General features: G+C 42.2%; 1 protein-coding gene across 1 annotated transcript in view; it reads right to left on the minus strand.

Annotated features, from left to right (window-relative positions):
* Nucleotides 1-363: 363 nt before the first annotated feature.
* The window catches only part of chrna8 (cholinergic receptor, nicotinic, alpha 8), a 220670-nt gene continuing 196506 nt past the window's right edge, over nt 364-24527 (minus strand). Inside the window, exon 10 of the mRNA XM_078394919.1 lies at nt 364-1221. Within this exon, the coding sequence (XP_078251045.1) occupies nt 706-1221 (516 nt within the window). The 3' untranslated portion in view covers nt 364-705. The remainder of the gene's footprint in view (nt 1222-24527) is intronic.

Genomic DNA, 24527 nt, shown 5'->3' on the forward strand with positions numbered 1-24527 from the left:
CTTGGGAATTTGTAACTATATATTAGAGAGTGCCATGTGCAATTATTGTACATCATAAGTGCTGACTTTAAAAAGAAATGCAAAATATTTTGGTGATCATATTAAAAAACAATATGACAGGTAAAAAAGCAATATATGTTCAATAAAAAAGCAATACACTGGAATTTAGAAGGATGAGGGGGGATCTTATTGAAACATATAAGATAATTAGGGGATTGGACACATTAGAGGCAGGAAACATGTTCCCAATGTTGGGGGAGTCCAGAACAAGGGGCCACAGTTTAAGAATAAGGGGTAGGCCATTTAGAACGGAGATGAGGAAGAACTTTTTCAGTCAGAGAGTGGTGAAGGTGTGGAATTCTCTGCCTCAGAAGGCAGTGGAGGCCAGTTCGTTGGATGCTTTCAAGAGAGAGCTGGATAGAGCTCTTAAGGATAGCGGAGTGAGGGGGTATGGGGAGAAGGCAGGAACGGGGTACTGATTGAGAATGATCAGCCATGATCGCATTGAATGGCGGTGCTGGCTCGAAGGGCTGAATGGCCTACTCCTGCACCTATTGTCTATTGTCTATGTTGGGTTTTGTGTTGAATGACTTTCCTTTGCATCCATTGATCAGTAAGGGTTACCCAGCTTTACATTTTTGTAAGTTTCACCTTAGCTGACCTGTGATAATTTGCTGAGAAACGCTCACTGATACAAATCAAGTTTCATGCAAAATCTTTAGAAATAGCTTCTATGAAATTGGGAGCAGACATCAAAATGGCAAATGTACAAACTATAGAAAAGACAGTGAAGGCTACCAGGCAGAGTCTGTCAACCACCGCGGCAGCAAACTTCCATTCACTGCAGATGGCTTCACCCTCATCATGGTCCCTGAAGCGCCTGGTGATGAACTGCAGCTCCTCCAGAATCTTGCTCATCTCAGGGGGGCTGCCAACCAGGAGCCCATTCTGTGCATTGTCCTCAGTGGGCGAGCAAGTGATCCGACCACACATTACGCCCGAGTCATTGCATGGAGGGCAGCAGGGGTTCTCCACGGTGTGATAGCCAAGGTAGATCATGCTACCATTGCTGGAACGCTGCCTGGGTATTCTGTTCATCTCCACACTGCTGATGATGTCCTGCCGCTGTTGATTGTACCTGTAAGGTATGCCGGTCTTTCCGTCCCCGGGCTTCTTCATTCGGAGAAACCATGCACACCAGTTCAACAGTACCACTCGCACCTGTCAGAAAGTTGGGAGAAATATATTTCAGAAGGAGAAACAAATTTACATTTAGATAGAGCCTTTCACAACCACACTAGAGGAAAACTCTGATTATCTGACACACTCAGTGCCTTGGTAGGCCAACATATGTTCTGTTGGATATTACTTCTTTTAATAACTCACCCCACTTTTAATTCATTTTTTGAACTTGTTACACAGTGGTCTGAACAAGGGTCTCGACCCGAAACGTCACCCATTCCTTCTCTCAGCTGCCTGTACCCGCTGAGTTACTCCAGCATTTTGTGTCTAATATTTTTTTCAGTGAACCAAACAAATTTAAAGAGAACACAGGATACAAGACCCAGTGAGTGTGAAGGGAGCAGGGGAAATGGGGGCCTAGTGAGCTCTTAAGGAGTGCAACCGACGGTGTGCATATTACAGCACCAAAGTACCTACCCATTGGCACCTCCTTCAAGAACAGAAATGGATGTTGTTGATAACTCTGTAAATTCTCAATAATAAAATTTATGACTTGATGCAATGAAGGATATCTTTGTATTTACCATAATTCATTTACTATATCTCAAAACAGGAACCCAGCAGTGTTTCATAAGTTACAATATCTAGGCATATGGATGTCATCGTTCCAGAAACTCTTTTCTTTTCTCCACAGCTGCTGCCTGGCCTTTTGAGTACTCACAACATTCCCTTTGTTCATTTAGTTTGATCAAGGGGGGCAACTGACATAGATGGGCCTAAGACACAATGCCAGCTCTCCATCATCAGTTGTTGGAAGTATCCAGAGGAAAGAAGAAGCCGAAGGTTTCCAAAACTCTGCATCATTCAAGATTCGTCAACAGCATTCATTTCTGTTCATGAAAAATGTGACAATAGGTGCTGTGATACACACACCGTTGGTTCATCTGCTGCATTGATGTGACAACATTATGAAAAAGATGAGACATGTTGCTGCAGAATTGATATAAATATTTCTAAAGTTCTCGTCCAAGGATTTCGGATGGAAGTGAAGCTTGGATTTAGAATTTATGCTTGTGGAGTCTCGGGAATGCTGACAGTTGAATCGACTGTTTACCAATCCATGCCGAGCCTTACAAATGGACTTAGCAAATCCTATTGGTCACTGAAAAAGCTGCATTGATGAGGATGGGATCACAATAAACAATGCCTATTGGCAATTTCCAAGTTCCTGGATGCAGAGTAGGGCTACTTTCTGATTAACTGATGAATTAACTCATTTTGAAAAAGTAATGAATTATTAATTAATTGCTTTGTCCCTGATTAAAATGATTACATTTCAAAAAACTGATTTTTGTGATTTTTAAATTAAAACTCATTCTTTCACAGCAAATTTACCTTTATTTCACAAACGTAAACTTACTTTGGACTGTCATTAGGTGAGATCTTAAAAAAATATGAGGTATCAATGGTCTCATCACTCAATGAGGTGTGCAATTTTGTGACAAAGAGGCCAGCAGCACTAAAACATCTTTCAAGTTCAACTGTGCGAGGAGGAATTGTCCCGAGAGCTGTGTACACTTCTTCCAGTGTGTTTGGCCATTTCAACATGCTTTCCAGGAATAATATCTTCAAAATGTCTTGCTGGTTTGAATATGACTCCATTGGCTTTGGCTTCTTGCCATTCTTTGTCGAGAGAATGGCATCGAGCTCTTCTGATTTATTTTGCTTCGCAGTGGGCTCAAATTAATCATTTTCTTCTTGACCATTGTCAACAAATAATTCATCGTTGTGGTTTGAGAAAAGTCGCATGCAAACCTCTCTCACAATTTTGGCAAGATCATTTGTCGGTCGGAATGCAAGTCGGGAGTTCCAGTCAAAGTCATAATCTATTGGATCATCCAAGTACCTGAGGAGTCCTGAAATGTGCAGGAAAGAACTGCAGATGCTGGTTTAAATCGAAGGAAGACACAAAATGCTGGAGTAACTCAGCGGGACAGGCAGCGTGTCTGGAGAGAAGGAATGGTGATGTTTCCGATCGAGTCTGAAGAAGGGTCTCGACCCGAAAGTCACCCATTCCTTCTCCCCAGAGATGCTGCCTGTCCCACTGAGTCCTGAAATGCCTGGTTTCTTCTCAGCTCAATCCTGGCGCAGCTTCATACAGTTTTCTGCCGATATCACCAGGTTGCTGCTCCAGATAGGTCAGCATGACAAAATGTCTGGATGAAAGCCCACTATGACATCTTTCAGTTCCAAAAACCACCTCGGTATAGGCAGCATTAAATTCCAATGTGTTTTGCAGTCAAGGATTGATGCCATTGCATTTTCTGTTTCACGTTTGTGTCGAATTTGCAGTATATCATTTCTCACCGGTGATTTGTGGAAAAACTCAACACTTTTTAGGATTTTTCAAACCAATTCAGCAATGTTGATAGAATAGTGAAAGGCTTGAATAGAGTGGATGTGGAAAGGATGTTTCCACTAGAGGGAGAGTCGAAGACTAAAGGTCATAGCCTCAGAATTAAAGGACGTTCTTTTAGGAAGGAGATGAGGAGGAATTTCTTTAGTCAGATGGTGGTGAATCTGTGGAATTCTTTGCCACGGAAGACATTGGAAGCAAAATCAGTGGATATAGTCTGGGGTGATGGGGAGAAGGCAGGAGAATGGGGTTAGGAGGGAGAGATAGATCAGCCATTACTGAATGGTGGAGTAGACTTGATGGACCAAATGGCCTAATTCTGCTCCTATCAGGTGCTCTTATGATCTTATGTTGTCTGCAAGTTTAACATCAGCGTCCATGGACTGATCTTCAACGCCTTCGCCTGAGTCATCATCACCTTTGTCCTCATCATCGGACTCTTCAATCTTCTTTTCATAGAAATTGCCCTCTTCATTTCCATCTTCATCACCATCATCAGACATGTTACGCAGTCACTAGTACTACACATGAGCCACGGCTAAGTGAATGCCATGCAAATTACACAATTGCTGGAAAATGCCTGGTTTTTGAACAAGCTTCTTCGTGACACAGGCTCCATCAGTGGTCATCCTGATTACGTTTCTTCAAATCAATGTCAAAAGTTTCAAGTTTATCAATGATCAGTTTTAGTCCTTTTTCGGCAGGTGTTTTGGCATGGTTTGGCATCGAACCATTGATTCGTATCATCCCGAGGCCAAAGAGCTTGTCAGCGTGATGTAAACTGAGACACATGTAGCGTTGATTTCTCTTTGAGGTCCACTTGTTTAAACTGAGTGAAAAGCAGTCACCAGATTCCAGTATTTCCTTCAGTTCTTGCTTCACTTCCTCCTGCATTTTTGATCCAAACTTCGTGACCATATCACAAATTCCCTTTCAAACTGAAATTTGAAACTCCAAACCTTGGGCACTCCAGCCATTTTTGATGCAACACTTTTGGTGAAAGTTGCAAATGAAATTCTGTCTAAAGCTGTCAAACGTGCAATAACAAACTCAGGTACTTCTGAGGATTTCTTCTTGAAATGTGAAAGAATTGTCCCTGGAATGGAATGCCAACTGACTTGTTTGAAGACACTGGGTCAAATTTGAAGCTATGTTTGTGTTCCAGATGATATTTGAATGACAACAAGGATGGCTGATATTTGAACGTTTTTTTCACAATGCTTGCACTTCACTAAATTCCTATTGTTTTTGATGATAAGAAAGTTGTGCCAAACATCCGACTTCTTGGCTTGAAAATCAATCCAGTTATTCAACATGTTGCTGATCGATATTTTCTGTATGCATTTAACTGCATGATAATGTTTACATTTTTGCTTAGCTTTACTGGATCGACTGGCTGAAAAGTTACCATTTATTTACAAAACAAGGCACTCTCGTACCATCCTATTCTACCATTAGCTTTCGAGAAGAGAGAGTTTAGAAATTTAATCACTTTAATCGATTAATCATGATTAATCATGGGTGATTAATTGTTCATCTTTTTTTTCCAAAAACTGCTTAATCAGAGCAGCATTAGTGCAGAGCAGAAGAGCTTTGAGTTGACTCCCAGGAGATCTGCCTCTGCCATCTATCATTGCACTGCACCTGTATTAGATTCCCCTCAAATATGCTTCCTGCTTCAAGTGCAGTTTTTTAAAAATTTATGAATAAAACACTGCACAGTGGTGTATTGGGGAACTATGGTTGGCGTGAAATATTAATGCTCTGGTCAGGAAAAAAAGGGGCAGATATCAAACACAGCCAGCTGGGATAAGGCAAATTTGACAGAATCCTTAGAGAAAATCTTTAGAGTTTTTAGAAGTATATTAAGAGCAAATGTGGTCATCTACATGTAGAGCCATGGTTCTTAAATTAATGTTGAGTTTGAGTTTAGTTTATTATCACGTGTACCCTAGGTACAGTGAAAGGCTTTTGTTGTGTGTTAACCAGTCAGTAGAAAGACAATACATGATTACAATCTAGCCATCCACAGTGTACAGATACATGATAAAGGGAATAACGTGAATAACATTTAGTGCAAGAAAAAGTCCAGTAAAGTCTGATCAAAGGTAGTCTGAGGGTCTCCACTGAGGTAGATAGTAGCTCAGGACTGCTCTCTAGTTGGTGGTAGGATGGTTCAGTTACCTGATAACAGCTGGGAAGTAACAGTCCCTGAACCTGGATGTGTGCGTTTTCACACTTCTATATCTCTTACCTTATGGGAAAGAGGAGGAGGAAGTGGCCGAGGTGCGACTTGTCCTTGATTATGCTGGGGTATCAAGCTAGCATGAGGTTTAAATGGAGTCTCATCTGTATTTACCACAGAGGAGATCATGGAAGCTGGGGGTTCACGGAAGAGAACAGTGAAATACTGAAACTTACCAACATTGTGAAACAGGTTGATGGTGGTTTTAAACTGTCTAACAATAGATACATTCACAGGGCCTGATCAAGTGTATCCTCGAATGTTGGGGGAAGCTGGGGAAAAAAGTGCTGGAGCTCTGGTGGAGATTTTTATATCTCCTTAGCTATGGGTAGTGTATCTGAAGACTGGAGAATGTCTCATGTTGTGCCTTTATTTAATAAGAGCTGTGAGGACCAGCCAGTAATCTACAGGCCAGTGAGCATAAGATCAGTGGTGGGAAAGTTATTGGAGAGGATTCAATGGGACAGGATTTATCTGCATTTGGAAAGGCAAAGAGTGAATAGAGATAATTAGCATGTTTGTGAATGGTATGTTGGCATTCATAGCAAGAGGATTTGAGTTTAGGAGCAGGGAGGTTCTGCTGCAGTTGTACAGGGCCTTGGTGAGACCGCACCTGGAGTATTGTGTGCAGTTTTGGTCTCCTAACCTGAGGAAAGACGTTCTTGCCTTAGAGGGAGTACAGAGAAGGTTCACCAGATTGATCCCTGGGATGGAGGGACTTTCATATGAGGAAAGACTGGATAGACTGGGCTTGTACTCGCTGGAATTTAGAAGACAGGGGGGATCTTATAGAAACATATAAAATTCTTAAGGGGTTGGAGAGGCTAGATGCGGGAAGATTGTTCCCGATGTTGGGGGAGTCCAGAACCAGGGGTCACAGCTTAAGGATAAGGGGGAAGTCTTTTAGGACCGAGATGAGAAAACATTTCTTCACACAGAGAGTGGTGAGTCTGTGGAATTCTCTGCCACAGAAGGTAGTTGAGGCCAGTTAATTGGCTATATTTAAGAGGGAGTTAGATGTGGCCCTTTTTGCTAAAGGGATCAGGGGGTATGGAGAGAAGGCAGGTACAGGCTACTGAGCTGGATGATCAGCCATGATCATATTGAATGGCGGTGCAGGCTCGAAGGGCCGAATGGCCTACTCCTGCACCTATTTTCTATGTTTCTATGTTTGTGCTTGGGAATCTTATCTCACTAAATTGATTGAGTCTAAGTGAACTTTACAATGTCTTTGACAAGTTCGCAGGTAGTAGGCTGGTCCATAAGTTTAGATTACAGAGGATCCAGGGTGAGCTGGCTAATTTGATTCAAAATTGGCTGGGTGGAAACAGTTAGAATGGGGTGGTGGAGTGTTGGTCTTCTGACCATTGGTATTCCACATGGATCAGTGCTGGGTACGCTATTGATTGCCATAGAGTTGTAGAATCATACTGCATGCAAACAAGTCCTTCAGCCCAACTTGTCGATGCCACTGTGATGCCCCATCTAATCTAATCCCATTTGTTCACATTTGGCACATAACCTTCTAAACCTTTCCAATCCATGTTCCTATCCATGGGATAGGATATCATATCCATATATTAATATATATTAATGATGTAGATGAGCATGTAGATGGCACGATTAGTAACTTTGTGGATGACACCAAAATTGGTGGTGTGAAGGACAGTGAAGGTTGACTAAGGTTATAATATGATCTAGAACAAACGGAGAAATTGGGCAAAGGAATGGCAGATGTAATTTAACTTTGGCAATTGCGAGGTATTGCATATTGGTAGATTAAACCAGGGCAGGACTTAGACAGTAAATAGAAAGGACCTTGTTGTGTGTTGTAGAACAGAGGGACATAGGGGTACAAGTATCTGGTTTTCTAAACGTAACCACATAGGTAGACAGTTTGATGAAGAAGACTTGTGGCATGCTTATCTTCGTTGGTCAGGGCACTGAGTACAAGAATTGTGCAATCATGTTGCATTTGTACAAGAGACTGGTGACACCACCTGGAGTATTGTGTGCACTTCTGGTCATCGCACCACAGGAAAGATATGATTAAACTGGAGAGACTGCAGAAAAGATCCACAAGGATGTTGCCAGGATTGCGGGGACATGAGTAGTAAGGTGGGACTAGATAGGCTCGGAATGTTTTGCCTGCAGTGAAGGAGGCTGAGGAGTGAACTTATAGAGGGATATAATATCACGAGGGGCATAGGTAAGAATGGATGGTCATAGGCTTTCCTCGACATTCTCAGTACATACAGGGACTCAGCCTGAAACATCATCCCTTTGCCTCCACAGATACTGCTTGAACCATTGAGTTCCTCCAGCAGTTTATTTCCACTGAGTTACTCCAGCATTTTGTGTCCATCTTCGGTTTAAACCAGCAACTGCAGTTCCTTCCTACACAGTTATAATTGTTTGCTCCAGGTTCCAGCACATGCAATCACTTATGCTTCTTTATTGAAGGGCTTATTATTTTCTTGTGAGCAAACTCTCTGGTGCCTTTCTTTTGACAAGAGCTGTCAAAGTGATATCAGCGTCCATTGCAAAAACTGAACAACTTAAAATGAAAACCTATGAGAATCACCTTGAAGAATCAATCATTCATGTTGGTCCACTAAGTTTGGTTTTGGTAATTTATGGTTCAGTAATAGGGAATGAACTGGCTGGATTAGCTACAATTTATGAACATTTACCCTTAGGTAAAGCAGCTGCAGGAAAATTTCATAGCCCACTGAACAATTCAATATTTAAGGCTGAAAATAGTTTGAAGCACATTATTTTATGAAAATAACGCAAACTACATTATACCTGTATGTGTGTAATCCGATTTAATGTACTGTATAATAATTTCCATGGTATTTTACAGGGAGAATAATTTTTTCGTGTTGCTTTTTTCCCTGTGGGAAATTTCTACACATAGTATTTTCTGGTACAAATCCAGCTTTAATCTGTTGGCTTGCAAGTGTTCCATTATCTTCCCCACCTACATTTGTGCTATTGAAAATATTGAAAATATTGAAAAAGAACAAAACATAACCTTCATATCTGATGAGCTGTGTTCAAATGTGTTACCGATGCATTGAAATAGAAACATTACGTTGTTTTTCAATTCAGGTCAGTTAACCCACGGCAGAATAATTAGTAATGAAATATCTCACCAGACAAATGTTAAATAAGGAAATGAGAAAACAATGACAGATCATTTCTGTGAAATTCTATGATACATAGACTTGAAATGACATTGCAATGAAAATACCTCAAATTGAAGATGATGGAACTACTGCTCTGATAATATATAGAAAGGGCTAACTACAATTATATATTCAAATTACTATGTAAAATTATATCGTTACAAGCCTAAATGATGAGAAAGCCCTGGCAGCTAAACCCCAAAACTAAATACACAATCTAAATGCAAAAGACCGATTGAGCACTGATGGCAAAAACCTGTATTGATACAAATCAGGAACAGTATCAAGCTATTTTGCCGGTTTTGTCTGTTCTGCCATTCAGTAAGATAATGGAGATTGTGATTGTAACCTCAATACTACATTCCACCTTATTCTCACTAAGCAATCACCCTCTTTCTGATAAACTATTTATTTCTGCTTTATAAATATTTATTTATTTATATATATATATATTATAAATATATATCTCGACCCTCCATTTGAGGAGGAGGAAGTAAGGCCTTGAGGTGTTAATGACATTAGCAGCTCCTAGTGGTGGCGAGTTATAAAAGGAGTGCCAGTGAGAGTGGGAGTGGCCATCTTGGGAGCTGCCATTTTGAGAGGGGCTGTAAGGTTGAAATGCTGCCCTTGAAAGTGCTTTGAGGAGCATCAGGTTCCCACGAGGAGGGTGAATAGTGACCAGATAAGTTACCGATAGAGTCAAACAGTGAGGAAAAAGGCCCATTGGCCCAACTTGCACACACCAACCACCATGTCTTATCGACACTAGTCCCACCTGCCTGCGTTTGGCCCATATCCCTCTAAACCCATCCTATCCATATACCTATCTAAATGTTTCTTAAACATTGCGATAGTACTGCCTCAACTACCTCCTCCGGCAGCTTGTTCCATTTGCCCACCATCCTTTGTTTAAAAAAAGTTACCCCTCAGATTCATATTAAATCTTTTCCTCCTGAAACTTAAACCTCTGGTTCTTGATTCCCCTGCTCTGCGCAAAAGACTTTGTATTTAACTGATCTATTCCTCTCATGGTTTTGTACACTTCTATAAGACCATCCTCATCCTCCTGCGCTCCAAGGAATAGAGTTCTAGCCTGCTCAACCGCTCCCTATAGCTCAGGCCCTTGAGACCTGGCAACATTCTCGTAAATCTCTGTACCCTTTTCAGCTTGACAACATCTTTCTCACAACAAAACTTAACACAATGCTCTAAATGAGGCCTTACCAACATCTTTATTAATAATAATAATAATAATAATAATAATAATAATGCATTACATTTATATAGCGCTTTTCTAAACACTCAAAGACGCTTTACAGGGTTTACTAAAACATAGAAAATAAAATAAATAGATAAATAAGTAAACGAACAGAAAAGGAGACAGAAGGTGAGGTGACGGTCAGTGGTTGAAGGCAGTGCTGAACAGATGAGACTTCAGTGATGTTTTGAATGTGGTGAGTGAGGAGGAGTCTCTGACGGTTTGGGATAGTGAGTTCAAGAGTGTGGGAGCAGCGATGGAGAAAGCCCTGTCCCCCAGGATCTGAGTTTGGTCTGGATTGGGGGGGACAGGAGGTTAGCAGCAGCAGAGCGGAGGGTACAGGTTGGAGTGTGTCTGTGGAGGAGGTCGTCAGGTAGTCAAGTCAAGTCAAGTCAATTTATTTGCATAGCACATTTAAAAACAACCCACGTTGACCAAAGTGCTGCACATCTGACTAGGAAAAAAAAAGAAACATACAGTGGCAGGCAGCCAAACACAACGGCGCGGCCATCTTGAACAAAATGTTAATTCAATCACCCACAGTCCAAGAACAAAAGCATTAAATAAGCATCAAAATTACACCCCCAAAAAACCCCCAAAAACACAGTCCAACAATAAAAGCACTAAACAGGCACCCAAATTACCCAACCCCAAAAACCCCCAAAACACAGTCCAACAATAAAAGCATTAAATAGGCATTCAAATCACACAACCCCAAAACCCCCAAAAACACAGTCCAACAATAAAAGCGCTAAACAGGCATTCAAATTACACAACCCCAAAACCCCCAAAAACACAGTCCAACAATAAAAGCATCAAACAGGCACTCAAACCACCCAACCCCAAAAACACACAAAAAAAGAAACATCCATCAAAGAAACATCCATCACAGTGAATCTCCTCCAGTCCTCTCCTCACTGTGATGGAAGGCCACAATGTCTTTCCCTTCTCCCGCTGTCCGGGCTTTGTAGGTCATGAGGAGGATTTTGTACTGGATTCTCTGGGGGATGGGGAGCCAGTGGAGCTTGTAAAGGACGGGGGTGATATGGTCACGGATCGGGGAGTGGGTGAGTAGACGGGCAGCGGAGTTCTGGATGTATTGGAGTTTATTGATGATTTTTGAGGGTGATCCATAGAGGAGGCTGTTGCAGTAGTCCAGACGGGAGGTGATGAAGGCATGGATGAGGGTTTCTGCAGCTGTGGAGGAGAGGGATGGACGGAGACGGGCGATGTTTTTGAGGTGGAAGAAGGCTGTCTTGGTGATGTGTTTGATGTGTTTGTCGAAGGAGAGGGTTTGATCAAAGATGATTCCAAGATTCCGGATGTGAGGGGAGGTGGATACTGGGAAACCATCAATATTGAGGGTGAAGTTGTGGGTGGATTTGGTGAGCGTTTTTGGACCAATGATGATGATTTCAGATTTGTCACAGTTGAGTTTGAGGAAATTGAATTGAAGCCAAGATTTTATTTCAGTGATGCAGTTTGTCAGGGTAGAGTGTGTGGTGGTGGAGATTGACTTGGTGGAGATGAGGAGCTGGATATCATCGGCGAAGCAGTGGAACTTGAGACCATGACGGCGGATTAATTGACCAAGGGGGAACAGGTAGAGGATGAAGAGGAGGGGGCCGAGAACTGAACCTTGGGGGACACCTTGGGGGAGGGGAGCGGTGGGGGATTTGCAGTTATTAATGGAGATGAACTGGTGCCTGTCGGAGAGGTATGATTTGATCCAGGATAGGGCTGTGCCGGTGATGTTAAAGGTGGTTTCAAGTCGGGTAAGGAGGATGGAGTGATTTATGGTGTCAAAGGCGGCGCTGAGGTCGAGTAGGATGAGAATGTTGAGGTTGCCAGCGTCAGAGGAGAGGAAAAAGTCGTTGGTGATTTTGAGGAGTGCAGTTTCAGTACAGTGGTTGGAGCGGAATCCGGATTGGAATGTTTCATACAGGTTATTTGTAGAGAGATGATATTTGAGTTGAGAAGCTACAGCACGTTCCAAAACTTTGGACAGAAAGGGTAGGTTGGAGATTGGTCTGAAGTTGTTTGGGGTGTCAGGGTTGAGTCCAGGTTTTTTCAGAATAGGAGTGACAGCAATATAATCCCCCTCCTCCCTCTCCCCAACTTCTATACTCAATATGCTGACTGATGAAGGCCATAGTGCCAAAAGCCTTTTTGACCACCCTATCTACCTGAGATGCCACTTTCAAAGACCTATGTACCTGCACTCCTAGATCCCTCTCCTCTCTAATGCTCTCCTGAGCCCCACCATTCACTGCATAGGCCCTGCCCAAGTTGGACTTTCTAAAATGAAACACCTGACATTTCTCTGTATTAAATCCCATCAGCCATTCCTCAGCCCACCTGTCCAACAGATCAAGATCCTGCTGCAATTGTTGACAATCATCTTCACTAGTGTATCTACAATACCACCCATTTTGTGTCAAGTTTTTTTTCTCTTCTTAGCAGTGGGAACTGGGGAAAATGGATATGGAAGCTTACGCAATGATATGGCTTTCCTTCAAGATGTTGGAGGTCAGAGATTATACCTGTGGGAAGTGTGCCAAGCTGAAGCTCCTGGCAGGCTGCACATGGCAGATGGATGGACTCACTATGGAGAACTTTGGATGTAGAATTCGGCTTGTCACAGTTAGGAGAATGTGGGTGAACATCAGAAAAGGCACTAAGGGCAGCTAGGTAATGCCCAGAGGAGTCTATCAGTGAGGTGCTGTGTGAGGAGGGCTTCATTTTGCAGGCTCCTTTAAATCTTCAGTGTTGATTTTTACATGGTATAGTTTCTGTAATTGTTGTTTTGGGGACAGGTAACTGAAGATAATATATTATAGTATATATACACTGAAGTGAAAACAATCAAGAATGTTTAATTGCCATATATACTGTCAACAGAACAATGAAATTCTTACTTGCCAGTAAACATGGTATTTTTTGTAAACACTTTTTGTAATCTCCCTCACTCCTGGGCATTCAAGTCGCCAAACCAGGCTACAATGTAACCAACAATCTGCTCTCCACCGTACATCTTTTGAAGTTCAAGAGAGTATTCGAACTTTCCAAACCAATCCATTTGTTCAAGCAAACTCATTATACCTAATATTCTCCAATTCAGACAAAATCTTGGTGAACCTCTTCTGCGCTGTCTCAAAGACACCTATGGTGTGGTGAACAGAATTGCATTCAATACCCCAAATGTGGCCAAACTAAAGTTTTATACACCTGCATCATAACTTCATGACTTTTATACACAATCAACGTAAGCAAGAATGGTATACGCCTTCTTTACCACCCTATCCATTTGTGTTGCCCTTGTCATTAGACTTGCACCCCAAGATTCACCTGTACAATACTGTACTGTAATATAGTATACAATACAATAGCCATCTGGAAATTTCTCAATCTACTGGACCAGTTGGGGGGAACTGTGGCGCAGTGGTAGAGTTGCTGCCTTACCCGCGTTCAATCCTGACTACGGGTGCTGTCAGTACAGAGTTTGTACATTCTCCCCTTGACCTGCATGGGTTTTCTGTGGGAGCTCCGGTTTCCTCCCACACTCCAAAGGCGTACAGATTTGTGGGTTTGTTGGTTTGGTAAAATTGTAAATTCCCCCTCGTGTGTGTAGGGTAGTGTTGGTGTGTGGGGATTGCTGGTTGGCACGGACACGGTGGTCCGAAGGGCCTGTTGCCACGCTGTATCTCTGAACTAAACTAAACAGTCAGATAAAAACAAACTATCCTTAAAAAAAAAGCCATTGTGACACCCAGCTGCGATGATTAGTTTCAAGCCTGGAGGTGGAGTAGCGCAGCAGCGGGAAGGTTTAAGAAAGAGCCATTAGGTTGGTTCATTGAGAGGTACAGCAGCCAATAAGAAGTGATGGTGTAGTAACGCCGCTGTGTATTGAAGGTGAGTGGCTTCGGCAAGGAGGCTGAGGGTAAAATAACCTGAGGTATTTTATTTTTGCTGAACATGATATCAAGTTAAAATAAAATAAAATATATTTCTTTTTGAAAAATACCAAGTTAAATTATTCTCCTCTTCCTACATGTGATCCACATCCTGCATTCACAACATGTCCATATCCCAATCTAAAAACACCTTATATGCCACTATTGCATCTGCCTCCACCACCTACTCTGCAAGGTCATTCCAGGCACCCACCAGTCTAAAAATAAAGTGCCCCCACAGCTCTTTTAAACTTTGTCCCTCTCACCTTCAAGTCAAGTCAAGTCAAGTCAAGTCAAGTCAAGTTTATTTGTCACATACACATGCAAGATGTGCAGTGAAATGAAACGTCACCCACAGTCCAGCAATAGAGCAATAAAAATAAACAATTTCACACACAATGACGAACCAACACAAAACAAAACAAAAAGAAACATCCATCACAGTGAGTCTCCTCCAGTCACCTCCTCACGGTGATGGAAGGCCAGAATGTCTTTTCTCTTCCCCTGCCGTCTTCTCCTGCGGTCAGGCTGTTGAAGTTGCCACGTTCCAGGCCTGCCCTCTAGTCTTTGACAATTTCTTCCTGGGAAAAACGTTATGACTGTCTATCTATGCCTTTCATAGTTGTATCTACATCTATCAGAGCTCTCCCTATGTTCCAGAGAAAACAATCCAACTTTGTCCAACCTCTCCTTACAGCTAATACCCTCTATTCCAGGCATTATTCTGGTAAAACTCCTACACCTTTTCCAAAGCCTCCATATCCTTCCTGTAAATGGGTAACCAGAACTGCATACAATAACTGCTCTGTCTAAATATTTAGTTTAAGTTAGTGTTAAGTGACTTAGGGAATAGAAATGTATTCAAGGTTTTAGCTGAATAGTTTGGTCCAGTGGTGGCATATGAGTTACCTGATTTGAAGATGATTCTCCAGCATTATGGGCCAAAGATTTTGTTTCTGTGCTGCATTGTTCTTTGCACTATGCGCATCGGTGCAGACCCAGTTTAAGAGAAAATTAGAAAAAGGATTCTAAACCTGAATATGCAACTGCCTTGAAGGGTTTAAAGCAAAACAAGATTCAAATAACCCAGAGCTGCAAGGGTAAGTTCAAGACTTCAGAAAACTGTGTCCTTGCCTACACCCCATCCTAACATTTGCCCAGCTCTTGCCATGAACAATTGTCCAATTGACTTAGCAGGTCTGGCAGCATCTATTGAAGGAGAAACAGAGTTCTTGTTTAATATCTAATACCTGAAATATTAGCTGTCTGTTTATCTGCAGAGTCTGCCTGACCTACTAAGTATTTCCAGCATTTGATAATAACGATAATGAATAATAATGAATGATAATGATAATGATAATGAATATGTTTATTGGCCAAGTATGTGCATATAAAAGGAATGTGCCTTGATGCTCCGCTCACAAATGACAACACAAACACAGTTAACATTTAAGAATAAAGCATAAGCACATCATGCTTTATTCTTAATTGTTAACTATATGTTTGTGTTTACTGTTACTATATTTACTGTTTTGATTTAAGTCTTTCAGCATCTTCCTTTTTAAAAATTTAAGATATAATTAATGTATGCATGTAGGAGCTAAGTTTCTTCTTTTGGTGCCATAGTTCAAGTCACCACATGTATTTAAGTTGATGCCTGTATTAAACTGGGTTGCACTATTATTACAGGAGTGAGACAGCTGATCTTGGCTTGAAGCAGTTTGCTCATAATCCCACAGATGGTGGTTTTGAACCATGTCTCCTCAGCAAAACACATACATCTGCTGTTTACTGGTGCAAAATGTAAAATGCCAGGACCATAATAAGTACTCTCTAAGTTCACTTTCATGGAGAATGAAAAACATCTGAGGTTGATAAAATACCTGACTCATGATAAGTATAGAAGGCAAGAGTCAGGTAGAAAAGGTGCTGGAGCTGGAGAATCAGCATCAAATCAGCTACCTCATGATATCATTGGACCAGACTATTATGTATTAGCTGAAACCTTCTTGAATACATTTCTGTGCCCCAACTTACCAAACACTAACTTATACTAAACTTTCAAACAGACCTGTTCCAACTGAGTGAATCAACATATTTCTATGATTGGTAACAAATTGTGCTTTAGGTTAAATTAGATTCTATGGTCAGTGTAGAATTGATATACCATTATACTATGGCATGGACGTCTCTCTAGTAGATTGCTAATAAATGTTAGTTCAGAGGGCCTCTGGTACCCGTTCACGATGAACTCACCATGCAGGCAAAGCATGAATCAAACTATATCGATCTCATATTAAGTAGGCTACTGAGTAAAAAGCACAAGATTTAAAAACAATAACAAAAACATGTAAGGAGAGACTTTAAATGTACACATATAGTAATACACATTGTTGATTTTTTGTATAAGGTACATGGTTTCTCACCCCACAACAGTTAACCATAGTGGGGTGGGGGGTTGAATTAAATAATCTGGTTACTCAGGATTAATTATTTGACAGAATGACTTGCCTTTTCATGAGGTACTTATCGCTGTCAAAATACCAAGACAACCTTCTATTCTTTGTGATTGCATTGCGAATGAATGTAGATATTCCTTTTGATTGATTAAATCCTCAACAAATTCCAGCTGCTACCTGCTTATCTGCAGAGAAGCATTATGATGCAGATGGAATTGTGGTTGCTTATTATCAGAATTCTCTCTTCACTACAGCCAAGAGATTTAGAAATATTGGAAACCAAGGTAATAGGCAGCAGTTTTAGATTTAACATAAATAAGAATGTTCATAGTAATCTCGGTGGCTCTCCCATATTCTGTATCATTGCCATACAACCAGAATCCCAACACCAAATCTATTACTGAGCTCAAACATAATACAAATCTTTGAAGCTACTAATCAATGATCAATTAATCTACCTTCAAATCAGAGACCCGGTGGCCATTTTAGCAATCCAAATGCAGCAAAAGTATTGAAATTAGATTTTTTTTTCTCTGGTAATCAATGATCACTTTTATCCGAAAGTCTAGAATTTCACCATATATCATAGAGTGCAGAAGGCGGATTACTGATATGTCTTAACATAGATTATAGAACAGCGCAGGACCGGAGCAGGCCCTTGGCCCACAATATTTGTGCCGAACATGATGCCAAATTAAACTAATCTCATTGGCCTCCACATATCCCTCTATTCCCTGCACTTCTATCTATCTATCTAAAAGCCTCATGTCAGCCATTATCATATTGGCCTCCACCACCACCCTGGGCAATGTGATCCAGCCCCACTACTTTCTGTGTAAAAAAAAGATTTGTCCCACACATCTCCATTAAACTTTCTCCCTCTCACCTTAGAGCTATGCCCTCTAGTGTTGGACATTCCCATCCTGGGAAAAAGTTTCTAATTGTCTACCATATCTATCTCTCATAATTTTATATATTTCTATCATTTCCCCTCAACCTCTGATATTCCAGTGGAAACAACCCATATCTATCCAATCTCTCCCTGTAGCAGAAACTCTCTAATCCAGGCAGCTTTCTGACAAGCCTCTTCTGCACCCACTCCAAAGCCTTCACATCTTTCCTGTAATGGGGTGACCAGAACTGCACACAATAGTCCAAATGAAGCCTAACCAAAGTCTAAAGAGCTGCATCATGACTTCCTGACACTTATATTCGATCTCCCTGGCAAAGAAGGCAAGCATACCTTCCGTCAGATCCCCCAATGTGAATATAATTTTATAATTTTAAACAAATAATTTTCTTTAAATAGTATGAATTGTGCAAAGTATTGTAATGTGCACCTAGTTGTACTAAGACAGTTCCATGTTGGTTGCATGCTCCACCACCCAGTTACAATTTATCTTGTTAACTCAGAAAATGAGGATTGTGTAAATGGCATAGGACTGAGGTGTCTATTTGTTGCTGGGTAGTCATCTGAAATTTGCACAGTTGTGTCTGGTCCAACTTAACAATGTGTACAGGCTCACAGGAAAATCGTCACTAGTGCAACATTGAGCAAATTAAATTGATACTTGTAAATGTTGGAATAAATAATTGATCCGATTTCGAGGTTAATAGATTTGAAAAATATAATCCTGAAGACAAGAGTCTGCCGAAACAGGGACGTTTTCCTGGAACAAAAACAGAACGCTGGAAAAATCCATGGGTCAGACAGCATTTGTGAAGATAACAGGTGTGAGTTGATGCTTCAGGTTGCAACCCTGCGCCAGGACTCTTCCCACACACACTCCCTGTCCACCTAGTTTATTCCTTCCTTTATTCATCCCACCCATCCCCTCCTCCCACCTGATTACATCAACCTACCATCTCATCCCCATCTGGCTTCACCTATCACCTACCAGTCTCTGTCCCAACACTCCCCCTCCCCATTAGGCTCTTACCCACCCCCTTTCATATGGAGGTATCACAAAATGCTGGAGTAACCCAGCGGGTCAGGCAGCATCTCTGGAGAGAAGGAATGCCCTCCCTTTCATATGGATATTTACTGGCAATTTCCCTCAGTCCTCATGAATATCCAAAACGTTGACTTGAATGTTTTGCCTGCACAGGTGCTGCTTGACCCATTGAGTTCTTAGAGTTTTCTGTTTCTGAAAATAGTACTGCTTTGACTTTTCAACGGATTTTACATCGTATCCCTATGTTCTGATCTTCAGTACAAATGTGTTAGCTAAAATGTTTAAAACAGTAGCTGCTTCTACAGTAGAAACACTAGCTTTCTTCAAGGTCAGAGAAGAGTGCCCTCACTTCATCACTGACAGTAAAATTTAGGCCTCTGTAATTATTTTGAAGACGATAGTAGAAACCAAAGGGACGCTGATAAGAATGAAAGAGACTAAAATGGTTTCAAATGGAATTTATTGCCTGTGAATGCCATTGTCTCTTGCATGGAAGCAAGTACTTATGGGATTTGCGATGAAGGGTTTACAGCCCATTAAAAGTAATTCTTCTAATCGATAAAGTTGTAAAATAAAGCTGATGGAATTCTAGGTTTTATTACAACAGTTATAGAATCTAAATCCAATTGCAATGGTAATCCCACAATTGCAGGGTGTTCTTAGTGCTTTGCAACCAAATAAGTATTTCAAGGCTAGACGTTTAACGGGGAAAAAAACAGATGGACTGGGCATAGATTTTTGCAGAGAACTTGGATGTTGTAGCCATAACTGAAATACAGATGAGAGAACGACAGCACCGGCAGCTCAGTGTTCCATGGCGAACAGGCGTCATGGAAATGCATGTAAGAGAGGTGGGGGATTGTCTTTTTGATCAGGGCGACAGTGCTCAAAGAGGCTATTCTTGGGGAATCATTGAGTGAGGCTTAAAAACAGGAAAGGAATGATAAAAGATCACAAAGACCCGGTTTCGATCCCGACTATGGGTGCTATCTGTACGGGGTTTATACGTTCTCCCCATGACTGCGTGGGTTTTCTCCGAGATCTTTGGTTTCCTCCCACACTCTAAAGACATACAGGTTTGTAAGTTAATCGGCTTGATATAAGTGTAAATTGTCCCTAGTGTGTGTAAGATGGTGTTAACGTGCGGAGATCGCTGGTCAGTGCGGACGCGGTGGGCCGAAGGACCTGTTTCCTGCACTGTATCTCTAAACTAAACAACAGATAATGCAATACTCATTCGTTTTTACCATGAATTTAAGCATTGAAGTGGGGAATGGACCCATATATTCCAGTCCCAGAGTCCAGAGCTGACACTGAGGGTGATTAAAACAAAGGAGTTGACTTTGGAAGTTGTTATGTCAGCACAATGGAGTTTATTCTAAGGATGTTGCCGACAGTGCTCGAAGCAATATTTAACAGGGAAAGTACACTAAAATAGATTATCTGGTCATTATCAATCTTCTATTTCTGGCCGCGTCATTGAGTGCGTCATGAAGGGATCTCTGATCATTAATATGCAGTTGACTGGCAGAAGATTTATGAGACCTCTGGTTTAAGCAGTCAATATTGTAATGGAGCTTAATGATTTTTATCAAGTCTCACCTCACTTGTTGTGCCTCTAAAGTTACATCAGGAGATTAAGAAATTCATAAACGTTTCAACCTCCACTTCATTAAATTTAAGAGCCTAGGAATGTTCCCATGACAGGTCACGCGTATTAAACACACAATGAATGTCACCCAACATATGTTTTGGGCAATGACCTCTTACTACAAAACATGCAGAGAGATCTGGAATCTAAAGCATGGTTAGCTGAAAGTGGGTCAGATGGACAGGATGGTGAAGTAGGCTTTTGGCACGTTTGTCTTCATTGGGATGGGAATTGAGTATTAAAGTTGGGACATCATGCCACAGCTACACAAATCATTGGTGAGATCACACTTGCGGTACTGTGTGCAGTTTTGGTTGCCCTGCTCTCTGGAAGGATGCCATTAATTTGGAACGGATTTAGAAGAATTAAACAGATAGGCTGGGGCGTAGGAGGTTCTGGGGTGACTATTGTGTAGAAAATCCGAGAGGCATAGAAAAAGTGAATGCTCCTAAACTTCTTCACAGGGTAGAGGATTCAAAAATTAGAAGACATGGGCTTAAGGGCAGAGGGGAGAGACTTAAGAGAGAACTCAGTGCCAACTTTATCCCTTGGAGAGTAGTCTGTATCTGTAATGAGTGCCAGACAAAGCTATTGGATACAATTACCATTTGCAAAAGACATTTGGACAGATATATGGACAGGCAGGGTTTAGAACGATATGGGCCAAATGCAAATGACATGACTTGCCCAGAATGCCAAATTAGTCGGCATGGACCAGTGGGCCGAAAGGCCTGTTTCTGCGCCAAGAGGAAGCTAGTAGTCAATTTGAAAAGTTCGGGAGCAGAGCAAGGACGCCCGTTGGCTGAGCAGAAAAGTAAGTGCTAGTTTAAGTGAGAAGTCAGGTAAATTGGACAATCAGGCAATTTAATTGGTGATATAAGCAAGGCTTACAAAAGGGTGCAGCCCTGTTCAGGTGCAGCCCAGTGAGAAAAGTGCGAGTCTTTGGCTGCGAGTCTTCAGCGAGGAGGCTGAGGTGAGGAGGCTGAGGTGAGGAGGCTGAGGTGAGGAGGATACAATTGTTTTAAGCCAGAGCTGGTTATAGGCACAAGGTGATGGTGGAAAAGTTGGTGCAGTGTGTTTCCTGCAGGATGTGGGAAGACAGGGACGTCGCTAGAGCTTCTGGGAGCTACACCTGCAAGAACTGTGTCCAGGTGCAGCTCCTGAAGGGACGTGTGGTGAAGTTGGAGAGGCAGTTGGATGACCTCAGGGCCATCCGGGAATGCGAGAGTTTCCTCGACAGGACCTATTGTGAGGCTGTCACGCCAAGGGTCCAGGTCGAGCGAAGGTGGGAGACTGTTTCAGGGGGGAGTGGACGAGGACTACAGGAGACCCCAGTGGCTGTGCCTATTGCAAATAGGTATACCCTCTTGGGAACTGTCGGGGCAGAAGACGTTTCCAGTCCGAGTGGCGAACCTGTTGGCAAGGATACTCGACAGGGGAGACCGAAGTCTGGAAGAGCCGTAGTGGTCGGTGACTCCATAGTCCGAGGGACGGACAGAAGATTCTGTGGCAGCAGGAGGGACTTGAGGATGGTCTGTTGCCTCCCTGGTGCCAGGGTTCAACACATCACAGACCGGCTTCAGAAAATCCTAGTGAGGGAAGGCGATCAACCTGAAGTCGTTGTGCACGTGGGCACGAATGACGTCGGGCGGAAGAGGAAGGAGGTGCTACAGCGGGAGTTTAGAGAGTTGGGAAAAACACTGAGAAGTAGGACGTCGAAGGTGGTTATCTCTGGACTGCTACCGGTACCTCGTGCTGGTGAGACCAGGAACAGAGAGATAGAGGGTATGAATTTATGGCTGAGGGACTGGTGCAGAGAGCAGGGATTTAGATTTCTGGACCACTGGGATCTCTTCTGGGCTAGGGGTGACTTGTACAAAAGGGACGGGTTGCATCTTAACAGCAGGGGGACAAACATTCTGGCAGGCAGGTTTGCTAGTGTGACACCTGTGGCTTTAAACTAAGTAGTGGGGGGGAGGGGTTAACAAATTGTGAATATGAAGATGAGGTAAAAGGGAATACAGGAGATATTGCAAAAGACTCTCGGAAGAATGGGAACAGAAGTTCTAGAGGGGAAAAGAAATTAAGGGCAGGGCCAATTGTGACTGATGTGAGAGGGGAGGTAAATACAGAAGTTAAAGTGTTGTACTTAAATGCGCGTAGTATAAAAAATAAAGTGGATGAGCTTGAGGCTCAGTTAGTCATGGGCAAGTATGATGTTGTAGGGATCACTGAGGCATGGCTACAAGAGGACCAGGGCTGGGAACTGAATATTCAGGGGTGCACAACGTATAGAAAAGACAGACAGGTGGGCAGAGGAGGTGGGGTTGCTCTGATGGTAAGGAATGATATTCATTCCCTTGCAAGGGGTGACATAGAATCAGGAGATGTTGAATCAGTATGGATAGAAATGAGGAATTGTAAGGGTAAAAAGACCCTAATGGGAGTTATCTACAGGCCCCCAAACAGTAGCCTCGACATAGGGTGCAAGTTGAATCAGGAGATAAAATTGGCGTGTCAAAAATGTAATGCTACGGTTGTTATGGGAGATTTCAACATGCAGGTAGACTGGGAAAATCAGGTTGGAAATGGATCCCAGGAAAGAGAGTTTGTAGAGTGCCTTCGAGATGGATTCTTAGAACAGCTTGTACTGGAGCCTACCAGGGAGAAGGCAATTCTGGATTTAGTGTTGTGTAATGATCCTGATCTGATAAGGGGACTAGAGGTAAAGGAGCCATTAGGAGGCAGTGATCACAACATGATAAGTTTTACTCTGCAAATGGAAAGGCAGAAGGGAAAATCGGAAGTGTCAGTATTACAGTATAGCAAAGGGGATTACAGAGGCATGAGGCAGGAGCTGGCCAAAATTGACTGGAAGGAGGCCCTAGCAGGGAAGACGGTAGAACAGCAATGGCAGGTATTCCTGGGAATAATGCAGAGGTTGCAGGATCAATTTATTCCAAAGAGGTGGAAAGACTCTAAGGGGAGTAAGAGACACCTGTGGCTGACAAGGGAAGTCAGGGACAGCATAAAAATTAAGGAGAGGAAGTATAACATAGCAAAGAAGAGTGGGAAGACAGAGGATTGGGACTCTTTTAAAGAGCAACAAAAGTTAACTAAAAAGGCAATACGGGGAGGAAAGATGAGGTGCGAGGGTAAACTAGCCAATAATATAAAGGAGGATAGCAAAAGTTTTTTTAGGTACGTGAAGAGGAAAAAGATAGTCAAGGCAAATGAGGGTCCCTTGAAGACAGAAGCAGGGGAATTTATTATGGGGAACAAAGAAATGGCAGACGAGTTAAACCGTTACTTTGGATCTGTCTTCACTGAGGAAGATACACACAATCTCCCAAATGTTCTAGGGGCCGGAGAACCTAGGGTGATGGAGGAACTGAAGGAAATCCACATTAGGCAGGAAATGGTTTTGGGTAGACTGATGGGACTGAAGGCTGATAAATCCCCAGGGCCTGATGGTCTGCATCCCAGAGTACTTAAGGAGGTGGCTCTAGAAATAGTGGAGCATTGGAGATCATTTTTCAATGTTTTATAGATTCAGGATCAGTTACTGTGGATTGGAGGATAGCAAATGTTATCCCACTTTTTAAGAAAGGAGGGAGAGAGAAAACGGGTAATTATAGACCAGTTAGTCTGACATCAGTGGTGGGGAAGATGCTGGAGTCAATTATAAAAGACAAAATTGCTGAGCATTTGGATAGCAGTAACGGGATCATTCCGAGTCAGCATGGATTTACGAAGGGGAAATCATGCTTGACAAATCTACTGGAATTGTTTGAGGATGTAACTAGGAAAATTGACAAGGGAGAGTCAGTGGATGTGGTGTACCTCGACTTTCAGAAAGCCTTCGACAAGGTCCCACATAGGAGATTAGTGGGCAAAATTAGGGCACATGGTATTGGGGGTAGGGTACTGACATGGATAGAAAATTGGTTGACAGACAGAAAGCAAAGAGTGGGGATAAATGGGTCCCTTTCGGAATGGCAGGCAGTGACCAGTGGGGTACCGCAAGGTTCGGTGCTGGGACCCCAGCTATTTACGATATACATTAATGACTTAGACGAAGGGATTAAAAGTACCATTAGCAAATTTGCAGATGATACTAAGTTGGGGGATAGTGTGAATTGTGAGGAAGATGCAATAAGGCTGCAGGGTGACTTGGACAGGTTGTGTGAGTGGGCGGATACATGGCAGATGCAGTT

The sequence above is a fragment of the Rhinoraja longicauda genome, chromosome 3, assembly GCF_053455715.1.
Source record: "Rhinoraja longicauda isolate Sanriku21f chromosome 3, sRhiLon1.1, whole genome shotgun sequence".
In the NCBI taxonomy this organism is placed as follows: Eukaryota; Metazoa; Chordata; class Chondrichthyes; order Rajiformes; family Arhynchobatidae; genus Rhinoraja; species Rhinoraja longicauda.